At 39.2% G+C, this 26,184-nt stretch overlaps 1 protein-coding gene across 3 annotated transcripts in view; it reads left to right on the top strand.

The window, feature by feature from the left end:
* Positions 1–373: 373 nt before the first annotated feature.
* UPP2 (uridine phosphorylase 2) overlaps positions 374–26,184 on the top strand; it is a 53,385-nt gene continuing 27,574 nt past the window's right edge. Inside the window, exons 1-3 of one of the 3 annotated variants that reach the window (XM_021004947.2) lie at positions 374–590; positions 10,842–10,909; positions 18,810–18,927. In XM_021004947.2, coding sequence (XP_020860606.1) covers positions 510–590; positions 10,842–10,909; positions 18,810–18,927 — 267 coding nt within the window. In that variant the 5' untranslated portion in view covers positions 374–509. Of the gene's footprint in view, positions 591–10,841; positions 10,910–18,809; positions 18,928–19,915; positions 20,092–25,282; positions 25,342–26,184 lie in introns of those variants that run through there. The other 2 variants (XM_021004959.2, XM_021004958.2) reach the window with 2 other exon arrangements.

Raw genomic sequence — 26,184 nt, 5'->3', positions numbered from 1 at the left:
ACTAGGGTGGTGGCAGACCCAGAAAAGAGAAGATTTTTATGAGAGATGTTACTAGATGTTACTAGTTACTAGATGACAGAACTAGGCAACAGATTGAATGTGGAGTGGAGAGAGAAAGAGACAGAGAAAAAGAAAGAAGAATTAGAGAATGACACCTATGTTGCAATCATGGGTGACTAGGAAGATAGTGGTATCCTTGACTGTTAAATGAAAATTAAGGAAAGGGGAGGGTTTGTTGGTAAAAAAAAAATTAGTTCAGTTTTAGACACATTGAGTTTAAGATGTCTAAAGGATATCCTGTTTGAGATGTCAAATAGGCAGCTGGAAATGGGAGACTGCAAGTCAGCCAGCAGGTTAGGGCTGGACAAGTACACTTGAGAATCATCGGCATAGAGACAATTGTTGAATCAAAAAAGCTGATGAGATAACCAAGTACATGAGTATAGAGAAAGAAGAGAAAAGTGCCCAGGACTGAGTCTTCCCTGTCTCCTCCTTCCCAACCCCTCCTCATGGTTAATGGTCATGAGTTGGATGAAAGATTCAACAAAGGAAATGGAGAAGCAGGACATATAGGAGAAGAACCAGGAGAGGTAATGTTGAGAAATCTTAGAGAGAAGGGAGTATCAAGAAGAGGGTAATCAACACTGCCAAAGTCTTGAAAGAGATCAAGAGGGATGAAGATTGAAAAAAAGGCCATCAGATTTCACATTAAGGGATCATTGGTTACTTCAAAAAGGGCATTTTCAGTTGAATTGTGAGGTCAAAGTTAAGAAGAGAATGAGGGGGGAGGAATTGTAGATTCAGAGGTCAAAACAACAAAGATCAGATTGCCAATGTTTTTAAAATGATCCCAGTTCTCCTGACACGTGGATAATTAAAATTTCTATGTAGGAAGACTTTTGTTCTTTTTGCATGAGAGATATTACTAAGGTAGAATGGCTAGACTTAGCAACAGATTGAATTTGGGGGTGGGATAAAAGAGGGGTGGTGCCTCGTGGAAGGGGTGAGGTCTTGGCCTCACTGTTGTGGCATCATCGGGACTGGGAATAGTTCTCACTGAGGTGAATGTATGAGTATGTATGTGCAGAGTAGAGGAGGAGGATGCTGGGGGAGTTAAGATGAATGGTTTAGGGAAAAACAAAGGCTCCAACAAGAGAGCCAGAAAACTTCTCTGTGAAAATGGAGCCAGTGGTCAGACAGGGAGGAACCCATAACAAACAGAACAGGATGTGGGAGATAGCACAGCTAAATTTGCATGCCTAGGGTCCTGTTGTCTGCAAGCTTGATCATTTCAGCAGGAGCCCCACTTGGGCCTCTGTTAGGCCTTGCTAAGCTTCTGCACCTGTGCTTGGGGTGGGGCCCAGACAGTCCTTTTGCAAAAGGAAATGAAAATCAAGGCAAATTGAAAGAAAAGCTTATGTGTGTTTAAAGTGTCCTGGAGCACATTCTTCCTGCTTAGGAGCAAGCCCTTCTACAGCTAAGATAAAGATTCCTGAATTAATGAGGCTCCTTCAGCTAAATGACTCTCCCAGTCCTTGTCCTCTGCATAATTACTTTTCCTTGCTTTGAAAAACATACATCAAAAATAAAGTGGAAAGCCTGGGTGAGGTTTTCACAGTGTCCAAGCATTTGAAAGTATTGAAATTCCTAACAGATTAACAGATGTGTGAATGGAGCCATATTTGCCCACCCAGACTCTTTACTTGTATAGTGAGAATTCAATGTTTAACCTAATAGATTATACTTTAGGGTGTTAGGAGACCACCATAAAACAAGCTTCATATTCCTTGCCATCCAATGAAACCCAAATGAGAATCAGTCAGCTTTAAAGCTGTCATCTATTGAAATTCACTATCTCAGTCATACATTAGCTTTGGTTTCCCCATTTCAGTTTTCTTGGGTGATAGAAGCAACACTTGGGTTTTCTGAGAGATTTGGATGTTCCTTGAGCTTCAAAGGAAAACTGCCCACATTTCCTTCAGGGGGTTGCTCTCCAGGCTCACACAGAGATAAGAGACTTTACCATGTGATGACTGTGAAACAATTTCCCACTGTTGTTTTAAACAATACTTAGTGAGGCTTAACCCAATTAACCCAATAAGCACATGCATAAACACTCAGGACCTAAAATAAGTCTGTGGGGTCCAAATGACAAGTACAAGAGGACCCAAAGATAGCCTGAGCAGACGAATCAAGTTGCCTCTGCTAAATGTTTTCTTTCTTGCCTTGCCCATTCCATGGAAAGTTATAGAAGGAAAGGGAGAAGGAAGAGGAGAGTTAGCTGTAGTCTGTGTAAATGCAGATACTTCACCTTCTATCATCTTCACTTCCACTCTTTCCTATTCCTGGAATGTCCTCCCTCCTTCTCTTTGCCTGTTGAATTTCTATCTACCCTATGAAGTCCAAGAAAATGCCTTCGTGAAGCTTTACTGATCTGTCAATAAGGACCTTATCCTCAGGACTTCACATAGCACATTGCTTGCACTTCTCTGATGTATTTAGCATGTATTATTGTTTATTTCCACTTTCTGATTATGTGCTATCACTATGCTACACCAACAATCTCCAAAATAGGCAGCATGGCATGACTACAAAGAAATTGTGGCATAAGCTTCAAATCCCACCCATCCTGCTGTAACAGGGGTTTTGTGCCTGCCTAGATTCTCTAAAATGATGCTGCTTACACGGAAGATGCTGCGGGACCTTCTTCTGAGAGACTACAGAGCTGGCACATCTTCAGACATTCTGCTTGGTGTACCATGTGGTTGGGAGCAGCTTTTTTCCATGGGCTACACAGCTGGAATTGTCAGTGTTTTCAAAACTGCTTTATTGAACATCAGGACTCTTTCATCCTCAGATATGAATGCAGGAAAATCACTGAAGGTACTCATTCAAGCAGTTTTAAACACACAGAGTCTGTGCTGCCAACCCCATAGTAGGCCAGTGCAGAAGGCTCTGCATATGCCAGTTCTCTAGTCCCCTAGAGTCTTACAGGTGGGTAATGCCATCTTAGATGATCTAGGCATGAGCCAAACCCTCATTACATAGAAATAGCCATTTGTAAGGCTTGTCTTTAATACTACCATACCTACTTTTTACCCATTATCTGTCAACATTTCCCCCAATTTCCCCTTCCTGTTGCTTCTGACCCACTCGCCTCTGCAGTGGGTAGTTATAAACTAACCTAGGCACCAACAGCAGCAACTGCACAGGTCCCATTGGGAAAATACCCTCCAGCCTGTACCCTGTAGACCACCTTAGAGCTGTAGTTTTGGAAAGATGATCAATGAGTGAGAATCCTGCTCCACCCCTATTTTTATTTTGGATTAGAGTAAGTTCACACAGTAGTACATATCTATCTATCTATCTGAATATAATTTATAAATAAATATATACCTACTGGGGGCTATGTGCTCAAATATTTTATTTTTTTATTTTTTTGCTTTTTGGTGAGGCAATAGGGGTTAAGTGACTTGCCCAGGGTCTCACAGCTAGTAAGTGTAAAGTGTCTGAGGCCAGATTTGAACTCAGGTCCTCCTGACTCCAAGGCTGAAGTTCTATCCACTTTGCTACCTAGCTGCCCCTCAAATGTTTTATTGATAGGGGTGTTTGAGCAAAAAAGTTTGAAGACCACTGGATTAGACTCCATGAAGGTATAGAACAGTTTCTATAGTACTCTGGACACTTAACTACTCTCAATTTCAAAGCTATGTATTTTGTGTAATCATATTTATGCAACCACATCTTGAACACCCATCTGGTTCATTCTTTATGAACATGGTAGGCAGAAACCATCCTTCAAATAGCAAAGCTTTTAATTAAGATAGATTAATAAATAAAAAATAAAGAAATAATGGAGGAAAATCAACTAGAGAATCATTTTCTGTGCCCTCTCCAGCTAAGAAGTAACTAGGTGATGCAGTGGCTGGAACACTGGTCCTAATGGCCTAAGAGTTAGGAGCTCTTGAGTTGAAATCCAGTCTTCAGACACTTACTAGCTGTATGACCCAGGGCAAGTTTAATTTAACTTCTCTGTCTCAATTCCCCTCATCTTTAAAATAGGGATAATAATAGCCCTTATCTCCTAGGATTTTTGTGAGGATCAAATGAGATAATATTTGTAAAGCTCTTAGCATAGGACCTTGCACGTAATAGGCCCTTAATAAATGCTTGTTCCTTTCCTCTTACTCCTGCATAGACAAAGGAATACAATCTCCTGCAGATTCTTATGTCAGGGAGAGGGAAAATCAATAGGGTCATCAATTTAGAAATAGAAAGGACCTTAGTCCTTTTAATCCACCCCTCTTGTTTTATAGCTCAGGAAATGTAGGGTCTAGAGGTAAAGTGATTTGTACAAGCTCATAAAGGTAAAAAGGAGGAGATCTGGGATTCAGACTCAGGTTTGAATTTTAGGTTCTACAAGTGTAACTCTTTCTGCTGTACCTCATTGCCTCTCAACTTAAGGGATAATTCATGCTCCTAGAACTGTATCTTGCAGTCATTTGATATGTCTCATTGTTGTTCCACAACACCTTGGCTGCTGCCATGCCTTTAGCCACCTGAGCTGTTATTTGCTAATAAGTAGGAAGAGAGAGTGGGGTCCTGAAAACCTAGGGAGAAGAGAGTGATCAACAGCGTCAAAGGCTGCAGAAAGGTTGAGGAGATAAGAATCGAGAAAAGGCCATGGATTTAACCATTAAGAAATCATTGGTAACTTTGGAAAGAGTAGTTTTGGTAGAATGATGATATTGGAAGCCAGATTGTAAGGAGTTAAGAAGAGTCCCTACCCTGAGGTGCCTCTACTCCTTCCCTTTCACTGCTCCAAATGACCAGCCCCAGGAGGCAGAGGAGATGGAGAAGGAGCCAGTCCTGAAAGTCTGATTTTCTATTACTCTTCCAAGCAGAATCATAAGCAAACTACTTTAAATGTATTTTCTGTTTATATTAATCTGGAAGAAGGATATGGCTAGAAATTTGGGCTTACGATTATTTTCCTATGAAGAGGAAGCTGAAACATAGAGGGGCTGTTATGGGAGCACAGCAACAGTGTAAGTTCTCCTCACCCTCTTGTTTTTCCTTAAAAATGGAAGTGAGCACATGAGAATTTGAATTCAAGTCCTCTGTCTCCAAAGAGACCATTTTTCCATGGCATCCAATGAAATAAAAAGATGAAAGGTATTATTTAATCTGAAGAAGAGGCTAGAGTATCTTGGGACAAAGGTGTTTCCATTGAAACTGTCTTTGAAACTTAATTCACTGAGGGGACTAAGGCCATTTTCATAGCTTTCTAGTCATTGAGATACAAAATGCCTAAGACATGAGGGCTACAGCTCCTCTTTCAGGCCTCTGACAGCAGACTAGCAGGATTACCAGTACCAACACAGGTGAGCTGCACTATATGGCCTTCTCTTGCTATAGCTAAGTAAACCTCCTTTTATTAACTGTTAAATGGACTGCAATTGTCTCATTTTGTTCAGTTTTGGACCTAAACTAATATGGGACTAGTTTGAGTTAGCTCCAGCCCATGACAAGGGTGAAGAGTATGGGAGTGGAAGAAGGAAGAAGCCAAGAGTACCAGAGAGGAATTAGAGGAAAACTGGAACAGGGGACCAGGGACAAGGCACTGGGATATGGGAAAGAATATAGGATAGCATTGTTACAAGGGCCATCTGCGGAAGTTTGTTCAAATTTTTCTTGGGATACCCAAGTTTCTAGCCATACCCTTCTTCCAGATTAATATAAACAAAAATACATTTAAAGCAGTTTGCTTATGATGCTACTTGGAAGAGCAAGATTAGGTAAAAAACAATGTGTGTGTGTGTGTGTGTGTGTGTGTGTGTGTGTGTGTGTATACACACACAAGTCGTCTAAATGACACAGCTTGCATGTAGCATGGAATTCAGATGACCCTTCTCCAAGAAAGGCAGAAATTTCTGCCTTGAGGGGAGCAAGAGAAAAGCTTTGGCTAGGCACTTGCTACCTCTCTCATCTATCTCTAAAAGAGATGTCAGGCTAGAATTATATCTATCTGCCTCCACAAATACTGGTAGTCTAAAGGTATGAGTCTGGTTCCAAAGGAAAGCTGTTTTTTCCTGGTCATCTTTAAAGAGGAGATTACACTTACCAGATTAGCTCCTTCCCACCAGATGCTCATTTCACCACCAAGAATAACAAAAAGTGCGTATAAATTCATCGAAACACCAAACAGAAATCTGCAATGTATACAGATTAGAATATACCAAAGAACATGCAAGAGTGAATGAGTGCTTTAGCAAGGATTAAGAGGAGATCTCAGGGGCAACTAAGTGGTGAAGTGGATAGAGCAGTGGCCCTGGAGTCAGGAGGACCTGACTTCAAATCCAGCCTCAGACACGTAACACTCACTAGCTGTGTGACTCTGGGCAAGTCACTTAACCCCAATTGCCTTACAAAAAGAAGAGGAGCTCTCAGATCAAACCAAGAGAGAGAAGACCCAATCTCACCCAAAGAGGTCCATTCTAGCAGTCTCTAGGGAGGTAAGCTGGAAATAAAGGGCATGTTGAGGATTAGCAGGTTTCCCCTACGTATCTGCAGGTTCTCTCTCCATATGTAGCACTCTCTTGAATAGTCTGTGGAACTTCATGCGTCTTTCTCCCAGATACTCTGGCTCTAGTTCACTAAGTTCCTCATGGCAGGTTGTACTCAATATTCTCTCCAAGACGTATGAGTTACATCTCTCTGCATATGCATCAGCTCAAAAAATGCCCTGAAGTTTGGTTGAAGCCAGGTTATAGAAGAAAGAGATATAATATGTCTGCAATACTTTCTTGATTTCATATATACTTAGAATGATAGTCTTAGAGGTGGAAGGGAATGTGAAGATCACTTAATATAACTCCTCCATTTTACAGACAAAAGTCAGGCCCACAGAGATTAAGATTTGCCCAAGGTCACAGAAGTCGTAAGTGGTAGAAAAAGAATTCAAACCCTGGTCATCTGAACTAGACATCCAGCACTTTCCCTTTATGGGCAGGCAGGGAAGCAGAGTATTTGGAAGGTGGAGAGGGGCCCAAAGGCATAAGCAGCAGGCATAGGATCTGATTCCTTCTCTCAAACATGCATGGCTAAAAGGCAAAATTAAGCTGGATATAAAACCCCCATAGGAGAGGTCATATTATAATGTCTTCACCACCAAATAAGAACTAAGGTTAAGTATCTTGCCCAAGGCTAAACAGTGAGGAAGCTGGGATTTGGATTCCCTGATTCAGAAAACCAATCCTTTGCCCATGCTGAGTCACAGCATTCTGCTCAGCCTGCAAGTAAGAAAATTGCTCAGTGATTGGAGGGGAGCTAAGATCTTTTACTTCCCAAAGTATATGATTGAATGTATTTCTGTTTTCTTCTTTCCTCATGAAAAGCAGTGACTGATCAAGTATGGTAGAACCCTAAAAAAAGCAGAATAATTCCCCCTTTCTCTCCCCCTACTTAAAAAAAAATAGAGCAGAGTCAAGGCTTAGGGAAATTGGAAAACCACGGAGCATAAACTGTTTGCCCAGAAGGCCCTAATTAACTCTCTATTTTCATAGAATCTATAAGCAGATTCTACAATTCAGTGGGGTGATGAGGACTTTCCTTAATATCTAGGGGAGGTGCTTCATAGGGCATATAAATCTCAGCGGGATTTCCATGGTACTGTTGTAGATCAAAAGTGTTGGTTAGCAAAATCCAAAATCTGCACTAAAAACAGGCATTTTAATAAGCCGAATTAATTAACTGGATTAATTAATTACATGACATTTATCTAATTAGCTAACACTTTCACCTGTCAGAACCAGAAGTAAATGCCAGATAGAAAGTCCCTGTACCCCTGAATGACTAACTATAAATTAAAAGTTACTACAAGTAAGAGACAAAGAGAGGTGGCCAAGAAAACTTGAGAAGCTGAATGCTCAGCATTGTTGTGGATTGCTGGGAAAGAACACTGGGAAGGCCAAAGTGGCTGAGGCTTTATTGTTGCCATAACCAACAAACTGGTATAAGCTAGAGGACAGACTGTTTGTACCCAGCTCTCCCACTGCTTTCCAGTCACCAATGCATAAATGGCATGCTTTCTCAAGCTAGGAGTGTGAAAAACTTCTTAGTATTTAGCTACAAAGTGGAATGGGGTGTCTTGGAAAGGGGTGGGCTCCCCCTTAATGGAGGTCTTCAAGCAAAAGCTGGATGACCATGTTTTGGAGATATTGTATAATCAATCAACATATGTTAGACACTTCCTATATGTCAGGCATTGTGCTAAGCTCTGGGGATATAAAGAGGCAAAAGACAGTTGCTGCCCTTAAGGAGTTTACAATCAAATGGAATGGAATGGAGAGGAAGTTCTTTTTCAGATGAGGGCTGAACTATTTGGTTTTGCTTTTTTTGGTATTCCCAGTACTTAGCACTTCACAAATGCCTGATGATTGACTGACTGACTAGGTGACCCTGTGTGAAATTCTGAGATTCTGAGATTCTTATTAGAAACCTCCATGTATCTTCTCCAAACAAAATTGCAGAACTCCAGTGATCTGGAGGTGGAAATGGCAAAAAATTGTTGTTGTAGTTGCTGGTGTTCAGTCATTTTAGTCATGGGCTAGATCAATTCCTTTGGTCCAAATCTGTGATTTCACCAGTAGCAAAAACTCCAATGAAGAAACTATAAAGTTCCAATGTAGATAGGCAACTGCATTGAAACTTGTGGTTATTGGAAGTTCATAAATGAATGAATGAATGAAAAGCTTTCCAAGCACTATGCAAAGTGCTAGAGATACAAACAGAAAAAGAAAACAACAGTCCCTGATCTTAAGGATTTCATGTTCTAAATGGGGGGGGGGGTAAGAGAACACTTAAAAAGAGACTTCAGATGTAAGATGTATAAGAAAGCCTGTGAGACCTAAGGATTAGAGATGAGAAGGACCTGACATCATCTAGTTCAATTTACCACCCTCTCTGATCTTACAGATGAGGAAAGTAAAGCCCATAGAAGTTAACTGATTCATTCAAGACTACATAGTTAGTAAGAGCTTACTTAGCACAGTGCCTTGAACATAGCAGGTACTTGACACATTTTATTGACTGATTGCTTTAAACTCTAGTTTTCAGACTTCCAGGCCACTATATCAGAGGTGTCAGACATGTAACCTGAAGACCACTTATGGCCCACAACATGCCCTAGACTGGCCAGAACCAGATTAAAATGTAACTGGGAAATATTTAACAAAATAAATAAAAAATGCAATAAAACATAGATAATGTTAATACATGGTTTTACAAGTCAATATGCAGCCTACAGATATCCTTATGGTTTAGTGACCCCCATTTGTATTTGAGTTTGACACCCCCACCATGCTGCTAATATAACTGCCTGGGCCCTTTCCATTCACTCTCTCCTCTCAACCTTCAAACTCTGCTGATGCCTCCCCAAGAGAGAAATGAATTAATATTAGGCTGGGTTTTATAGAGAGGAATGTCAATGTAGGGGTACAGGAGGAAAAAAATAAAGAACTGTCAGCCATAGCAGCACTATGGAGAATGGATATAGATGTCAACACATACTATGGTATTAGAAAAAAATATCATACCTACTTCCACACATTCCTGAAAAAAATCAATGTATATTACTAAATTCTAAATGATCAGAGTAGTTTTGCATCTATGAATATTTTATGCTTTGACTTATATAGGAGCCATGAGAGTAATGTTCATAAGGCCTCCATCAGCATAGAACTGCAATTGGCTTCCATAGAAGGGAATTTAAAAAGGAAATAAGTTTGGGTCCTACTGAATAATTCTGAATTCTTCCTGAAAAGAATAGTGAGAATCAGTAAGACCACAGAATATTAGAAATAAGAGGGCACTTTGAGATCTTCTAATTCAACCCCCATGTTTTACAGATGAGCAAACTGAGGGCCCAAGAAGGTTGAAGTGGCAGTAAATATAAATATATATCTTATACACACATGTCTAGGGAGAATATGGGGGGAGGATATATCCATAGAACCCTTTACAGGGACACTGTGTTTTCTAAAAATGTCAAATTGGCATTTTCATTTCAACAATTCTACCTGGATTGGCCCCTAAACAGCTAATTCGTTGTGATAACAGACTCAGCCTGACAGTCCAGATAGATGGTGAGGCCTCAAGAAATGAATACTATTTAAATATTGGCCTTCTGTATGAGAAGCTGTGCTAGCAAAGTCGAAGAGACGTTGTGCTTAAGTATTAACTTTGGATGTTATCCTGATTTGTGATTAAAAAGAATGAAAATAGAAGTTGAGTGATGGGGGTGGGGAAGTGGTTTGGAGAGGGGAAGTGATTGTTTGGGGACTGAAAGTTCTCACGTGTACTGGATACTTTTGCAGGAAAACCCAATGGGGTTGTTATGGAAACCAACAGAAGACTTGCATTCATGTACCTAATCTCAAAGCAAATAAGTCCATGTGCCCCATCAAACTCATTCTGGGATGAGTGCCAGATGTGAGAACAGGGACAAACAGTGAGCAGGCTTCCAACCTGACAGTGGGGATAGGATGCCACACCTTCCGAGAGAGCCAATCTGCTGGGTAAAGTGCTTCGATGATGTCTGAACTATAGTATATAATAAAAGGTTACCAGAGAAGGGGGAATATTTGAATTTATTGGGGTGACGAAAATGGAAAAGTTCCATTGCCAATCTCTAATGAAAAACACCAGGCAAGGAGCATCACTTTAACCACAGCAAACACGCTTGAAAAATTCTGTTTAGATCCACAAATTAAGAGCGGACACTGGAATTTGTTTTTCCTTCTTTAGATTTCAAACTCACGACTGATTGTGTCTCATTGTAGAAAAGCATGACATCTATTTTAGCTGACTCCAGCAAATCCATGAGGACTGACAGGAATACTTATGTTGGGTGAGTAATTTTGACATTTTTGGATTTGTTCTGATTAGATGAGCACTCCATAGGTATTATATTAAATTCAGCTCTGAATATTGGCCTGTGCTACTATTTAAACTTCTTAAGTTTAAAGCTCAGGTAGTGGAAATAGCAATTGTAATATGAAAGGAGAGAAAGAAATGCAAACTGTCTTACCAATAACATTTTCATTTAAATCAGATTTCTGCACACTGATTTATCTAAGAAATTGGGTCAATATAAATCATGGAAATGATGTTAAGGCTTTAACCAACTCCCTTAAGTGAAGAAATTCAAAGTCAAGCCTGAAGTGTACTCCAGAGAGTTCATTCTTCAATTCAGGAGACAATTGACTAAACCTGGAACCCAATTAAAGGTGCATCCCAGTGCCCCAAGGAAGTCTGACTGTTTCCAGTAGCCTATTATGGAACAACCTCACCAGCTTTGTGACTGACTTTACATAAAATTTACTTCAAAAATATCACACGTCACACAACTGCAGGGTAATCATAAATCTGTGGAAACTATTAGTGTATTTAGCTTAGGTGTTGTCTTCAAGTTCACAGAATGCTGTGGATCATTAATCTTCATCAAGCTTTAGGCATTTTTGAAAGTACTGGTTGATTCACAGTGGATTGTGCGGGATTTCTTCCATCATACTTCAGTCAGTCCAGTACTTCAACAAAAAGAATCACTTAGCCATCCTTAGCAGACATGGGCCTCTATAGCGTTCGTTCCTTCAAGAGAGAGACAGAGACACAGAGACACAGAAAGACAGAGACAGAGAGAATGAGAGTGATAGAGAAAAACAGAGACAGAGAGAGAGAGAAAATGAAAAATGATGAAGACAAAGAGAGCCATGAGGAGAGGTTTATCCTTTGACTGCTTCCCTGCTAGGACTTTTCTCTGGTTGTATTTTCTAAAGGCTGACCATGTTGTATAATTTATGAAGCTTTGGGGAGAGGTTTGCATTTCTTCCTTTCTATACTGTGTACTCTAGAGGAGCAGGAAAGGGAAAATCTAAGATGTACAGAAGTGTCCATAAAGCAAAGAAAGAAATCTAACAAAGCAAGCACCAGTCATTTTTTTATGCTTATTCGTTTATTTATTCATTCATTCATTCATTTGCTTATTTAAAGTTCTATTGCTGCCTTTTGTGGTAATGCACTGGTTGTTTTTTTTTGTTTCCTGCCCCTCCCCACCCCAGGTTTCCCTTATTTTTTCCCCCATCTTTCCCTTATAACAAAGAAAATTAATTAAGCAAAACCAACCAACATAACTGATCATGTATGCAACATTCCACACCATAGTCCCCCATTTCTCCAATGAGTTATATTTCTTCTTCCAGGCTCAAGATTAGTCATAGTTATATCACACTTAGGTTCATCTTATTGCTTTCTCAGTTAAATTATGGTAGTCATTGTGTACATTGTTTTCCTGGTTCTGTTTACTCTGCACAAGTTCATACACATTTTTGATTCCCTGCTTCTCCCAGCCTTCCTTTACTTTTTTTCCCATCTTTCCCTAATAACAAAGAAAAGTCATTAAGCAAAACCAACCAACATAACTGATCATATAGGCAACATTCCACACCCACGTCTCCTACCTCTCTAATGAAAGAGGAGTTACATTTCTCTATTTCTTCTCCAGAGCCAAGATTAGTCATAATTATGTCATGCTTAGCTTCATCTTGTTGCCTTTTCAGTTAAATTATGGTAGTCATTATACATATATCATTTTTCTGGATCTGTTTATTTCACTTTGCATGTGTTCATTTGAGTTTTTCCATGCTTTTCTGTATTCCTCCTATTCAGCATTTCTTAGGGTGCGCAATGTTCCATTACATTCATATGCCACCATTTGTTCAGCCATTCCCCATTTGGTGGGTACCCTCTTTGTTTCTAGTTCTTTGCTACCCCATACATACACACACACACACACACACACACACACACACACACACACACACACACACACACAAGATCATCACACGTTTTAGAATGATGAGATAAAAGATTCATGCAGCATCAGAGATGGGGTAGAGTTCTAGGCGAGTTTTTATTGCAATAAATGATGTTGATGTTTGGAGGTTCTTGAGATGCTCCTCCTTCTAAGGCATGACTTGGTTAAGAATGTCCTGACAGGGGCAGCTAGGTGGTGCAGTGGATAGAGCGCTGGCCCTGGAGTCAGAAGGACCTGAATTCAAATCCGGCCTCAGACATATAACACTCACTAGCTGTGAGACTGACTCTGGGCAAGTCACTGAACCCCAATTGCCTCACCAAAAAAGCAAAATAAAAGGAATGTCCTGTCAAACAGAATTCTCAGTCACTGAGATGAGTTGACTAGCAAGGAGAAGGATACATTTTTCTTCCCTGGGAGGTTTTACTTTGTTTTAAAAGGTAGGTTTAATCTGACTAATATGGTTTGGAGGTTCATTCTTGAAAGCCAGGGAAATGGACTGGATAAACAATTGAGAATATTTGTCAACCTCTTAATATTAATTACAGTAGTGATATTCCAACACTTCAGAGATCTATGATTTAGTATGATTTAGTCCTCAAGAATTGCTGGACTTCAGGAATTGCTGAGGTCACTTCAGTGATGAGCCTCTTTGAACTTAGGAGAGTCCTCAAATAACAGACATTTGGGAAAGCTAGGTGGCACAGAGGATTACACACTGGGTATAGAGTCAAGAAGACCTGAATTCAACTCCTGCCTCAGATGTTTACTAGCTGTGTGGCCTGGACAAGTCACTTAACCACTGTTTGCCTCAGTTTCTTCATCTCTAAAATGGGGATAATAACAGCATCTATCTCCCAGGGCTCTTGTGAGGCTCAAATGAGGTAATAGTTGTAAAATGCTTAGCATAGTGCCTGGTCTATCGTGAGTGCTATATAAATGATAGGTATTATAAGTATGATGATGATGACATAATATTCCTCACTCCTCCCAGTGTGGCTGTGTTAGGTAATCAGTCATCTGACTCATAGCTCAAGGCCCCAGCCAAAGCAAAAATTTTTCTCCTGTGCTTGACCATACAGGAGATGAATAGATCCAAAGACAAAATCATTTAGATAGGAAGCAACATAAATAACAAAGAAGGGGATCAGTAGCAAAACATTCTCTGAACCCATACAACAAGGATTGCTTCCGGGGGAATTAAATACTAATTCTTTTTTTTAAATCCCCCTGGTTCCTCACTATGGCAGGAAAAGGATGCAGTCACTTCAAAAGTCATTGCCACAGTGATAAATATTTACAATCCACTGTCATCTGCCTCTGGGCATTTCTTTCTGGAAAGTCTCCTGCAGCACACTGGAGAAGAGCCAAATGCTTTCACCTTGGCTCTAGAGGTTTGGGTCCAGCTGTGACTCTGGTGTTGAGGGATATCCTAGCCATAGAGTTCCATATGGTCTCTCCACCCTAATTCCAGCTACATAGAGTGATTCATAGTTCCATCTACTCCCATGTTCACTCGATTCTTATTCTGTATTCATGCCATCCTCTGTTTAAATATCCTGCCTGGCAGCACACTCCCCACCAATCACAGTCCTTGCAGAGTAACATCACTATACTCTAGACTTGTCCAAAGCCCTAGGAAATGTCGTCCTGAAAACCTCTCCTGTTGAGGAATACCCCTTGCTGAAGTCCTAGTGACATAGCCACTAAAGAGAGGAAAGAATACACGTATATTAAGCATCTACTATGTGCCATCACTATGCGAAGTGCTTTACAAATATTATTTCATTTGATCTTCACCATAACCCTTTGCAATAGGTACTAAAAGATATATAAATCTGTTATCACAGTTTAAATATCTTATTAAATATCTCATTAAAGATATACACGTACACACATACATATATTATAGTTTATCAGGCCCATAGCCTAAGCCCTTTCAACTGACATATTACAATACTAAAGAGTTGATATTTGTACAACACTTTGAGATTTGCCAAATGTTTACGTATCTTATCTCATTTGATATCTATAAGAACCTTATGAGGTAATTAATGCCAGTATTATTATCCCTATTTTATAGATGAGAAAACTGAGGCCTAGAAAATTCAAGTGTTTTATCTGGGTTATGTAGTTAATAAGTGGTAAAACCAAGACTAGACCTCATGTCCTCTGAATCTAAACACGACCCTATTCCACTATACCATAGTGATTCTTAGATTCTATTAAAAATCTAGAGAAAAACTTCAGCTTAAGAAAGCAGTCCTTGGGAATAAGAGAATCTAAATTATACAAAAGGAGCAGATGGAAGGAATGTATATGTTTATATGAGTTTGGGAAAGAAGTACTGTGAGGAAATTAGTTTTTGCCCCTCAGGAAAGGTGAATGGCCCCCTGAGAAGGGGATACTTGAATATCTGAGGGTTCTGTTCTGATATGCTAGTACAATATAGAAAATGATGTCCTTTTCTACCTAGGGGTGGCTAATTAACCAAGTGCCAGTTTATTATACTACCTGGCTAGGGGAACTCAACCAGAGATTTTACTCTACTCCATCCCCTGAAGGAAAAGCTAGAGCCACAAGACAGAATGAGAAGAGGAAAGTCTGAAAAAGAGGACCTTGGGAAAGAGTCCTCAGATGGGTTCAAGTCTAAGAAAAAGAAACACATTCTTCTGAAGCTATGTTAGCCAGGCCAATTTTTGATTAGACATTAAAGTTGGGATCAGAAATCTGTAACTTGGAAATTTGCTTCTTTCTAGGATTTAGTGTGTTATTGGTTTTCTTTTAGTTTAATTCCTTAGTAAAAATTCCTTTTGAAAAAATCTTAACCTTGTATTGATTAACTGAGGAAAATGGAATTTTCTCTACTCCAGTCAAGATCAGTGAGGAGCTGGGGCAGGTAGGGAATGGGAATCCAGGGTGGAGTCAGCAATAGCTGTGGGCCTTTTCTCTTTTCTTTCTTTTATAAGGCTTTACTGAGACCAACAGTTGATCCTAAAGTTTCTTATTTAGCAAGTAATGGTATATTTGCCTTCTTACTCTTCTTTTCCCATTTGAGTAACTGGGAAAAATAAAGGGTGTCTTCTCTAAAATTATGTATAGTGATGGGGAGGCTAGTAGTTGAAAAGAAGAGAAGGTAAAGAAGAAGGGCCCTGTGGGGTCAGTGGTAACCACGAGAGAAGGGAAGGACCTAGGAGGGAGTTTTATTTTTTTTTTCCCCTTAATTTTGAACTGAGAAAATGACATCAAAAGATTGAGTGACTCTAGAAACTCTCTCTAGCTTGGTCTGAGAAATAAGGTATTAGGTGGTTATAATACAGATCAATGAGAAATGGTGGGAAAGAAAGAAATACAACCCTCCCCCTTCTATTCCTGCTCTCCCCCCAAAACCCTAACCCCCAGGAGCAGGGAGCAGCAGCCAGGATGTGATTTATGAGAAAGGGCCTGCCCCGGGGAGGTTAACACACTTTCACCTGTAAGAGAGTCTCAGGAAACACATACATATTAGGAACTAGTAGTTGTTTATTCTAAGCATTCTATTTTGTTTTCCTCCTTTTAATATCCTCTGTAATGTTTAAAAGTGTGTAGTTAAAAATGAGGATCATAGATCTGGAGCTAGCGATCTTACAGATCACCCAGTCTCTCCCTCTCATTTTGCAGAGGCATCTAGCTGGCACCAGGGTTAGAGTAGTAAGCCTGGAGTCAGGAAGAAACTGAGTTCAAATGTGACCTCAGTCACTTATTAGCTGTGTGACCCTGAACAAGTCACTTAACTTCTGTCTGCCTCAGTTTCCTCAACTGTAAAATGAAGACAACAACAATAGCACCTACCCCCCACAGTTGTTGGGAGTATCAAGAGATAATTGTAAAGTGCTTAGCATAGTGCCTGGAATATAGTTGGTGCTTAATCAATGCTTATTCCCTTCCCTATAAATGAAGAGTCCATCTCCTTCAACCAGGGGATACTAAGCATTTTTCTCTAGATTTCCTGATTGGGGGCTTTGAGCCAAGGGACTGAGAAAATCCCACAAAATATACTAGAGCCTTTTGGGTCAGCTTGACCTTCCTCCTTTCTCATCCAAGACAATTCTCCACAGAAGCCAAGGGCAGATCCCAAATATTGGGACACGTGCCTCTAGAAGGTAATATTTGATTTGAACTTCAGTAACAAATAGGATAGGGAACAGATTTTCCCTTATGTTGAGAAAAGGATATGAAGTCAATTTGATTATTCAACTATGCATTATCCAATCTTCTGCCTTTTCTTCCTTTTTTCTTTTCTTTTGCCATCTTTTTATCTTGTGATTGCACTTCTGGATTTCCCTCTAGGAGCTCTTCCCCAGAGAATGAATGAGTAGGGCAAGTCTAGGAAAATATAGCAGTCAGCTTTGCTCCCTGCAGGCTGCTATGAAATTATTGACACAAATGAGGTTTGTGTTTGTTTGGGTGTGAATGGTTGGTAAAAGTCAGGTAACATCCACAATGAGTCAGAAGTTGAACTGTGATTTACAGAAAGGATGGGGAAAGCTTAAATCAAGATGTAGGAATGATACCACATGCAATAAGTCATTAGAAGACAAGATAGACTAGAAAGGAAGTTAAGGTTTGAGTTACAGCTGAGATGAAAGCAGATAGGGAAGGTGGAGAGACTTGAAGGCTGTGGTCTGAAGTCAACATTTGATCTGGAGGGAGCTATTGAAGTACTGGGGGAAGGTGAATTATGTGGTAAAATCAAGGATTGACTGTAATCTGAAAATCTTTTACAATATTTAAACTATTTGCAATATTATAGTATATATATATATATATACAGTATTATATATGTATATATATATATATGCAGTATTATAATAGTATTCCTTATTTCTTGATTTGTATTATTTTGCATTTAAACATTTGGTCCTTCAGCATATAATCTCTCTCTGTCTCTGACTCTCTGTTGTCTTTTCCTCTCTCTTTTCCATCTCTCTCTCTCTCTCTCTCTCTCTCTCTCATACACGCACACACACACACACACACACACACACACACACACACACACACACACACACTTCTATCTAGAGCTTCTGATCTCTATTAGAAAGATGTTCCTAGGACAATAGATGTTGTTTTTCATTTTTCTGCTTCTTATCTGGCCCTGGGTATTTTTTTATGATATCCATTTTTTATCCCTTCTCCTAGTTTTTGTTCTTTCATAGTTCCAATTGTTTATGACAAATAGACTTTATGGCTTTGTTTTTTTCTCTATGTACTCCTCTTTCTCTTTCCCTTCCTCTTTGTTCTCCATTTTTCCTCATTATTCTTTCATCTCTCAAGAACTAAACAAAACAAAAATAGCACCTGCCTTCAAGGAGTTTATAGGCCAGCCAGAGGAGACAGTTACATATGTAAGCATATCCACAATGTATATAAGGAGATTTTTGTGAAGAGGTACTACTAGTTTGGGAAGGTTCAGGAAAGGCCTCGTGAGGAATCTTTTCATGCCCTTCCAACCCAGTTTTCTCTCTTACTTCTCAGATTATCCTTATCTATTTGTTTCAGCTTGATTATGTGGTTCCATGATCCTTTTCTGCCATAATATTTTGTGGCCTACAACTAGTCATAGGATAAGGAAAAGTTCCTTCAATCACGGCAGCCATTTATTGACAAAGTGAATGGAAAAGCATCCTTCTTTTTCTGACTAGCTTCTATTTTAGCTGCAACCTTTAAGATTCCTTGTGTTGGGAGGTCATACCCAAGGAATCCCAACAAATCATCTGACCCCAGTGCAAAGTTTGTGACCCACATGAGAGCTGAGAACATGCCTATAAACCACATTGGGAAACCAATATGATCATATTTCATGATATATTTCAATCTGATTGTCATTCTTCCTCTTTTGTGTGTGATTTATCCCCTGACTTCTTTCTACATTAACTCTCATTTTTTTTTTCAGAAATAGGTTTGTCCATGTTAAAAACCCTCACCTGGATTCTATGGATGAAGACATTCTTTACCACTTGGATTTAGGAACAAAGACACATAATCTTCCAGCCATGTTTGGTGATGTAAAGGTAAATAAAAATATCTAGAACACTGGGAAATATTGACTTTCTTCATCAGCTGTTTCTCATTTTTACTTATATCACTTGAGTTTCACATTTAGTACTAAAGGAATAAGTCACAGTTCTTATAGGAACTGAGGCCAATCTCATTTTCTGAAGCTATGTCAAATTTATCCAATAATAGAGCAATTCCTCTCTATCCTCAATGAAACATGAAGACTCTCAAGCTAATTTGAATACAAGTATACATATACTGGTTATTCTTGCCCCAGGAATGTAGAAAATTATTCTGATAACCTCAGTGGTGCTCAGAGTTTGGGAATTAACCAAAATATTGAGCATCTAGTAGATCATTAATTAAGGCCTAAATTTTTAAGTGAATTTCCCTAATCCTCAAGTCATTAAACCCAATACTATCAAAGTAGCAGAGAACAAAACTTCATTTCACTTAAAAAAATAAAATGACTCAGATGACATTATTCAGATTTGTTGCTTTTCCAAGAAATGTGCCATCCAGCAACACAGAGAACCATCTTTATTGTGTTGCAATCTAAGCAATTGTCTTGGGATCTGTGCTTTTGGTGGAGGGAAAGGGACATAGTAGAGGGACCAGATTGCTGAAGCTATGAAGTGACTCAGGGATATAACATATAATGTATAACTCAGGGATATAACAAGAGGGGAGTAGGGATAAGTAGCATCAACACCTTTTGCTGAAACAAAAACTGATGTGCTCACTCAAAATCAGCCCTGAGCTCTCCCATTCTCCTTCCGTCATCACCAAGGCAACATGGGAAAGACCAGGACTGGCTTGCTGACAAATGTGTCCTTTGTCCCTTTCAAACATACCCCTTTGTGTATGTTGCCCTTCTGTGATATCTGTGCTACTGACTATTTTCTTTAAACTGTAATACTTCTCCTACCTATCACCCTTGATGCTTAAGCTCAGTTCAGTTGATCAAGGCTGTTCTTGATGCTTCTCACTAGATTTGCCTCGAATGAAGACATCCCTGGAGCCCAATACTGTAGTTTTCCCTGGGCCCTGCACCCCTCTAAGGATGGCCCTGGTGTGGAAGAATCGGAAGCTCGAACATAAACATAAACATACAACTGATTAAATGAATGGATAATGCCTTACATTTCTGTAGTACTTTCAAATCCTTTTCATTGATAGTAAGTATCTCTTCTGTTCCTCACAATAGCTTTATGAGATGGGCAGGTATCATATCTCTCCTAAGAGTTGGGCACTGAGGCTCATAAAGGTTACCTAACACTTATCCGAGGTGACAAGGCTAGTGAAGGACAGAGCCAGAATGAGAATGCCCACCTCTGACCACAACCAAGCACCAAACAATAGCACCCTGCAAACCACATGGCCTATGATGATAGAACAGAAGTGTTATTACTGGATGTTGAGGGTCCATGTACTTGAACAAATTTTGGACGGCACCTTGGTGTCCTGGCTAAAAACAGCTCAGGTTTGTGTTCAGGGGAATAGCACAAAAGAAAGATGATTAGATTTGGACTCAGAGAAGCTGGGCCTGATTCCTTGCTTATGCGGCCTCACGCAACCCAGTTCCTCTCCATGGACCTCAGTTTCTTCATCTATAAAACAAGGGAAGGATGATTTCTAAGGTTGGTTCCAATTCTGAATGGATGATCTTTTGCTTGAAAAATATATTTCATGTGTACCATTTGTTTTACCAATAACAATTCCATTATAGAGCTCTTGAAAGTTTGCAAAGAATTTACTTCACAACCAGCCTGTGGAGTAGGTAGTATAAGTATCATTATGCCAATTTTGAAGGAAAGGAAACAGCCTCTGAAAGGTTACTTGCCTTGATTGTGGTTTCACAGATAGCAAGGGCCTGAGATGAGATTAGAATTCAGGGTTTCCTGATTCTAAGCAGTCAAGAAATCAGCAATCTTTCCACTATGCTGCGCTGTCACACACTGTAGAGCCTGGGCTAAACCCAAGGAGCCATGTCATCAGCATTTCTCCTGGAGGAAAGTATCTAAGAGTTTCTATTCACCCTGCTATAGGAAGGAGGCTTCAGAAGATAGCTCAGTGGCACATGGAGGGCTGGGCCTGGAGGCAAGAACACCCAAGCTTAAATCCAGCCTCATACACATACTAGCTGTGTGACCACCAACAAGCTACTTAACTTCCCTCAGCCTTGGTTTCCTCATCTGTAAAAATAAAAATAATAATACCATCTTCCTCTATCCCCCCCAGAATTGTTGTGGGGGGGAAATGAGATAATATTTGTAAAGTATTTTGTAAACCTTAATGTGCTACATAAATTATAATTATTATTAGTAGTAGTAGTAGTAGTAGTAGTATCATCATTATTACTGCTATAGACTCTACAATTTCCATTTACCAAAGCTTGAATTCTCACCTGACTGTGTGTACCATTATGTGGACTTCCCAATGCCTAAGAAACATTTCTTAACCATGACAATTCCATATAACCAAAGAACCTTCTATGTAATTTATAGAATATAAATATAATGAAAATAATAAATATAATATAGCATATACATATTGCATATAATAAATATTGTGAAGCAATGGAATAAGGAAGACCTGGATTCAAATCTCACCTCTGACAGCTGGTGAATGATTTTAGTCACTTGAACTTTCAGTGCTCCAGAGTAGAAGTTGGAGAGGCAAGATTGATTTGCACCGCAGAGGTTTTCCTTACTAATAGTTCCCAGATCTTTGATTCGATACCAATGAAACCATGGATCTGGTCAAAAAGCATTGAATTGAATTGTTATATTATGGTAGGGAAGTGAGGGGAAATTTCCAAAATAGAACTACCTGTCTGACCTGTACCTGTGGGGGCAGAAGCTATAGGCATATGGAAGAGAATGAAAGGAAGATCTTTTTAGCATTAACTGGAATCCACAGGTAGAGCCATAACTAGATCAGAGTGACCAGGACTTTGCCCAAGGAAGCTAAATTTAGAGGATGTTGACATCACTTGTCATCCTTTGGCAGCACGAATGCAACAACATTTAACACCTAGTTAGCAAGAATTAGAAGTTAAAATTGGATACTACCAGATGGTGGGCTGGGAGCTGGGGGGATTTCCTCTCCCTTCCTAGCCTCTGCACCCTACCTATCTGGCAGACTAACTAGCATCAGTCTTGCACTTCTATCCCAGGGTTTCTATCATTCTCCTTTCCACAGTTGTGTATCCTATTCCTTCTAGCTCTGTGACTTTGTGCTACCCTAGCTATGGCTGGAAAAACCAGCCAGTCTGATTCACATTTAGAAATGCTTTCCTTCCATCTTCCTCCTTCCTTATCTCTGCTTCAGCATTTTATAGGGTCAATTCATTGCTTAAATTTAAACTTAATAGCAGCAGTCCTACTTGGGACAGGGAATTTTTCTGGAAAATGTGGAGAATTTTGAATACTAATGCCTAAAAATAAATTGGAACTTTTTAAATCCTCATAGGTACACAGATACCTTCTGGAGATATCTTCAGCAGTATTAATGTAATCAGTGCCATTGTGCAATAGGAAACAGTGAATTGAGTTTAATTCTTGGTATTGGTACATACTGCCTAAGTGATCTTGGGCAAATCATGTCACCTCTAAGGGCCTGTAAAACGAATGGTTTGGAGCACACAACCTCTAAGGTCCACTTAAGGTCCACAGCCTTTCACAATATCAAAACAACATTGGTTTTTTCAGCTCCATCTATACACAAATTGTCATCCTTGTTGATAACATTATCTACAAAATCAGAGGAAAGTTCTTTGGGTGCCTATCTATGAACATATTGAAAATTTTGTCTTTAAAATGCTGGGGAGACTGCTACTATAAATACAATTTTATAATCTTCCCCAATGTCTTTGGGCAGCTTCACAATCATATTAGGTGAAAAAATGGAATTTTGATTCATGTGCTGCTTTAAGACTTTGATAGATGTGTGATCTTGTCCTTCAAATGATAAAGATTACAACCCACCAATGCTTACTCATCCTGTGTTCCTCCTGTCCCTATTTTCCAGTAAGTTCTCCCCAGGGGGTCCATGCAACATGGCAGAGTGGAGGCCTGGAGGAGAGTTCCTCTAGATCTCTTAACATTGCCTCGGTGCCAGTGGAGCACATGTTTGATCCCTAGTAAGTTACAAAAGGCTTGTTGAGAGACCCACATAAGCCAAATTGTCCCCAGGACATTTAAACATAAAAGTGGAAGGATAATAATGGATTAAAAAGCTCCATATACTCATTTACACAATTCAGAATAATGCAATAAGGCCCACCAGACCTGTAAAGTAGGAAACTTAATTTTAGGTATTTTTTTAAATCAATACTGAAGATAAGATAGTGTATACCTTATAGTAAGAGCTAAATAAACTTTATCAGCAACTAATATTGTTTCCTCCACACATTCTTGTGACTTTTGTTAATCTTCCTCACCACTGTCTCTCTGGAGTGAACAAGGGCAAATAAAACAAAAACTCATTTGGGGCTTTGACTGATTAGTGACCATCAAGGTCAATGTTGGTGGTCACCAGTCATGCTTAACTTCCTACTTAAGCAGTCAATTGAAACTCAGATCTATAGTTGAAATTCTGGTGCCTCTGATTTAGGACTCTGGTTTTAAGAATTGTCAGTTACAAAGTCTTATCTAAGCTTTTTCTGTCTGACCATTTCATCCTTATGGCTCCAGCAACATCCAGTAATGCCTGTTGATTGCAGCAATAGCTACAGTTCAAAGGAGAAATCAAACCACAAGCTACTCTAACATCTGTTTTGGTTTTATGATCAATATAAATCATAGTCATTTACATTCACTGGTATCAGACAATGAGGTTATTTAGAAACTATCATACTTGGCAAAAAATAGCTTGCATACACTTAGATCTCAAGCCAACTCTTGGCTTTTCATGATAATAGAGGAGGAAATTGAATGGAAAATACACTGTTAACTCAAAACCTCAACTTAGCTCATGATTTCACCTCCTTTTCTACCCAGCCTTTAAATTTGAATTGAGTTAGAGCTGATTACCAACTATTAGTCCCCTGGCAAATAAACCAAGGGGCTACAAAAATGGCTCCATGGTAATCAGCAAAAGAGAATAGTAGTAGCAGTAGTAGTAGTAGTAGTAGTAGTATAGTAGTAGTAGTAGTAGTAGTAATTAATAATAATAATAATAATAATAATAGCACATAATGTGATTAGAATATCCAATAGCTTAATGAAATAATGTTAAAACCTCCAACACCAATGAGCATTTATTGAATACTCACAATGGGTGAGTCCCTGTCCTAGGTACTAGAAATGCAAGGAGAAAAATGAGTAACTTCCCCTACTCATAAGGAGCTTACATTTAACTAGAGGATAAGACAAGTAAATAAACAAGTAAATAAAGACAATATGAGGCAGAGAGCAAGAATGCTTAAGTGGACTGGGAAAGGCTTCTTTTAGGACAGAAGTTTTTAACCTTTTTTATGTCATGGGGACATTTTGCCAATCTGGTAAAATCTATGGACCCCTCAGAATAATGTTTTTAAGTATATAAACTAAAATTCATAGGACTACAAAGAAAATAAATTTTATTGAAATACATTCATCCAATTTTTTATGTCCAAGGTCCTACTTTAGAAGGTACACATGAGCTAAGCTTTAAAAGAAGATAGGGATTCTAAGAAACTGAGGAAAAGATTGTGTAGATTTTGGGGATGGGAGAAAGGTACAGAAATGAGAGCTGGAATGCTGAATTTAAGGAAAAACAATTAAGCCAGTTTGACTAGAACACAGAATATATAAAGGTGAGTAATAGAAAATAAGTCAGGAAAACTAGGCTGGAGCTAGATTGTGAAAAGGCTCCCAGAGAAATAGGGAGGGGATGAGGTCAAGGGCATAGGTAGAGTGGTTGACTTTGGAAAAAAGAAGAGTCACCTCTTCTTCATCAAGGGCCAGAACAGAGGAAGAGAATGAGGGATGGTATAGAGATATGTAATGGATGAGAAGAGGGAACTCACGATGAATGGCCTCTATTTTCTCAGCACAGTAGTAGACAAGGATCTCACTAAGTCTAAATCAACAAGCATTTATGAAGTATTTACTAAATGCCAGGTACTCTGCTAATTTCTGGAAATACAAAGAAGTGCGAAAAACATGGTCTTTTCCCTCAAATAGCTCACCTTCCACTGGGGAGGACAACTTGAGGGGGAAGTACATATGATATATACAATGTAAATGGAATGAGATGTAAGGAGAAAAGACAACATTTTGGGACAGCCATCGTGGAAAGTATAAAAGAGAGTCACCATGTGACTCTTATCTAAACCTACTTTACTGTTATCTAGTCTCAAATGACATATTTTCTCCTCATCAGAAGATACTCCCCAAGAACTGCTGTTGTTGCTCCATCTTTTTACTTCTTAGCGGAACTAGGTGAGTCTTTGTGATTTATTCCAACTATAGAAGCTAGACTAATTCTTCTGCAACTGACTGCTGATCCACGATACCTAGGAATGGGCCCTCCAAGTAGAAGCTGAAAACTAGTAATCAAATTTCTTGCTTGTTATTTCTTCAACATAATTGCCGGCTCTTAGCCAATTTCCTTAGATGTTGTGGCACCCTTGAGTGCAACACTTTTGTTTTCTAATGCCTATTCTACTTCTGACCCAAAGCCCTGATGGCCCTGCTTGCCACACCAAATAATATGCCAATAACTTGGGCATTATGAGTTCTTAAGTCCTTTTACAATTAGGCCTGCTCAGGTTCTAGACTGTACTGGTTCAATGAGGTCTTCACTACTAGTTATAAAAACTTCAGTAGACACTCTCTGTATTATAAAAAATACTAAGAACTGATTTTTAATTCATGAGATTGCCAGTAAAACAATTCTCAAACTTTTGCTGAATTAAAGAACCTACTGGTTCTTTAAATATGTCCACTGATATTAGTGTAATTCAGTTTTTCAGTTTCATTTATTATTTAACACAGGGCTTATGCAAGAGCAAATGTCTAAAGCAGGCCGAGATATTCAATGTAAATGAAAACATTAAGAAACACTCAGGTGAGATGTGAACCACCCTTTTTTTGATTTTGTGAGCATATCTTTGCTGACCCGTTCACTTAAACTGATCATACTGAAGTTATCATTTGTTTTGTTCTATATTTAATGCCAGGTTAATGTTAAACACTGGTCAGGTAATATTCGTCATAAGCCAATGATAGTAATAATAATGATAATGATAACAATAATAATAATATAGCACCCAGGAAACTCTC

The sequence above is a fragment of the Phascolarctos cinereus genome, unplaced genomic scaffold, assembly GCF_003287225.1.
Source record: "Phascolarctos cinereus isolate Bilbo 61053 unplaced genomic scaffold, phaCin_HiC Scaffold_726;HRSCAF=1367, whole genome shotgun sequence".
NCBI classification, from domain to species: Eukaryota; Metazoa; Chordata; class Mammalia; order Diprotodontia; family Phascolarctidae; genus Phascolarctos; species Phascolarctos cinereus.
This window is presented reverse-complemented; position numbering and strand designations above follow the sequence as displayed.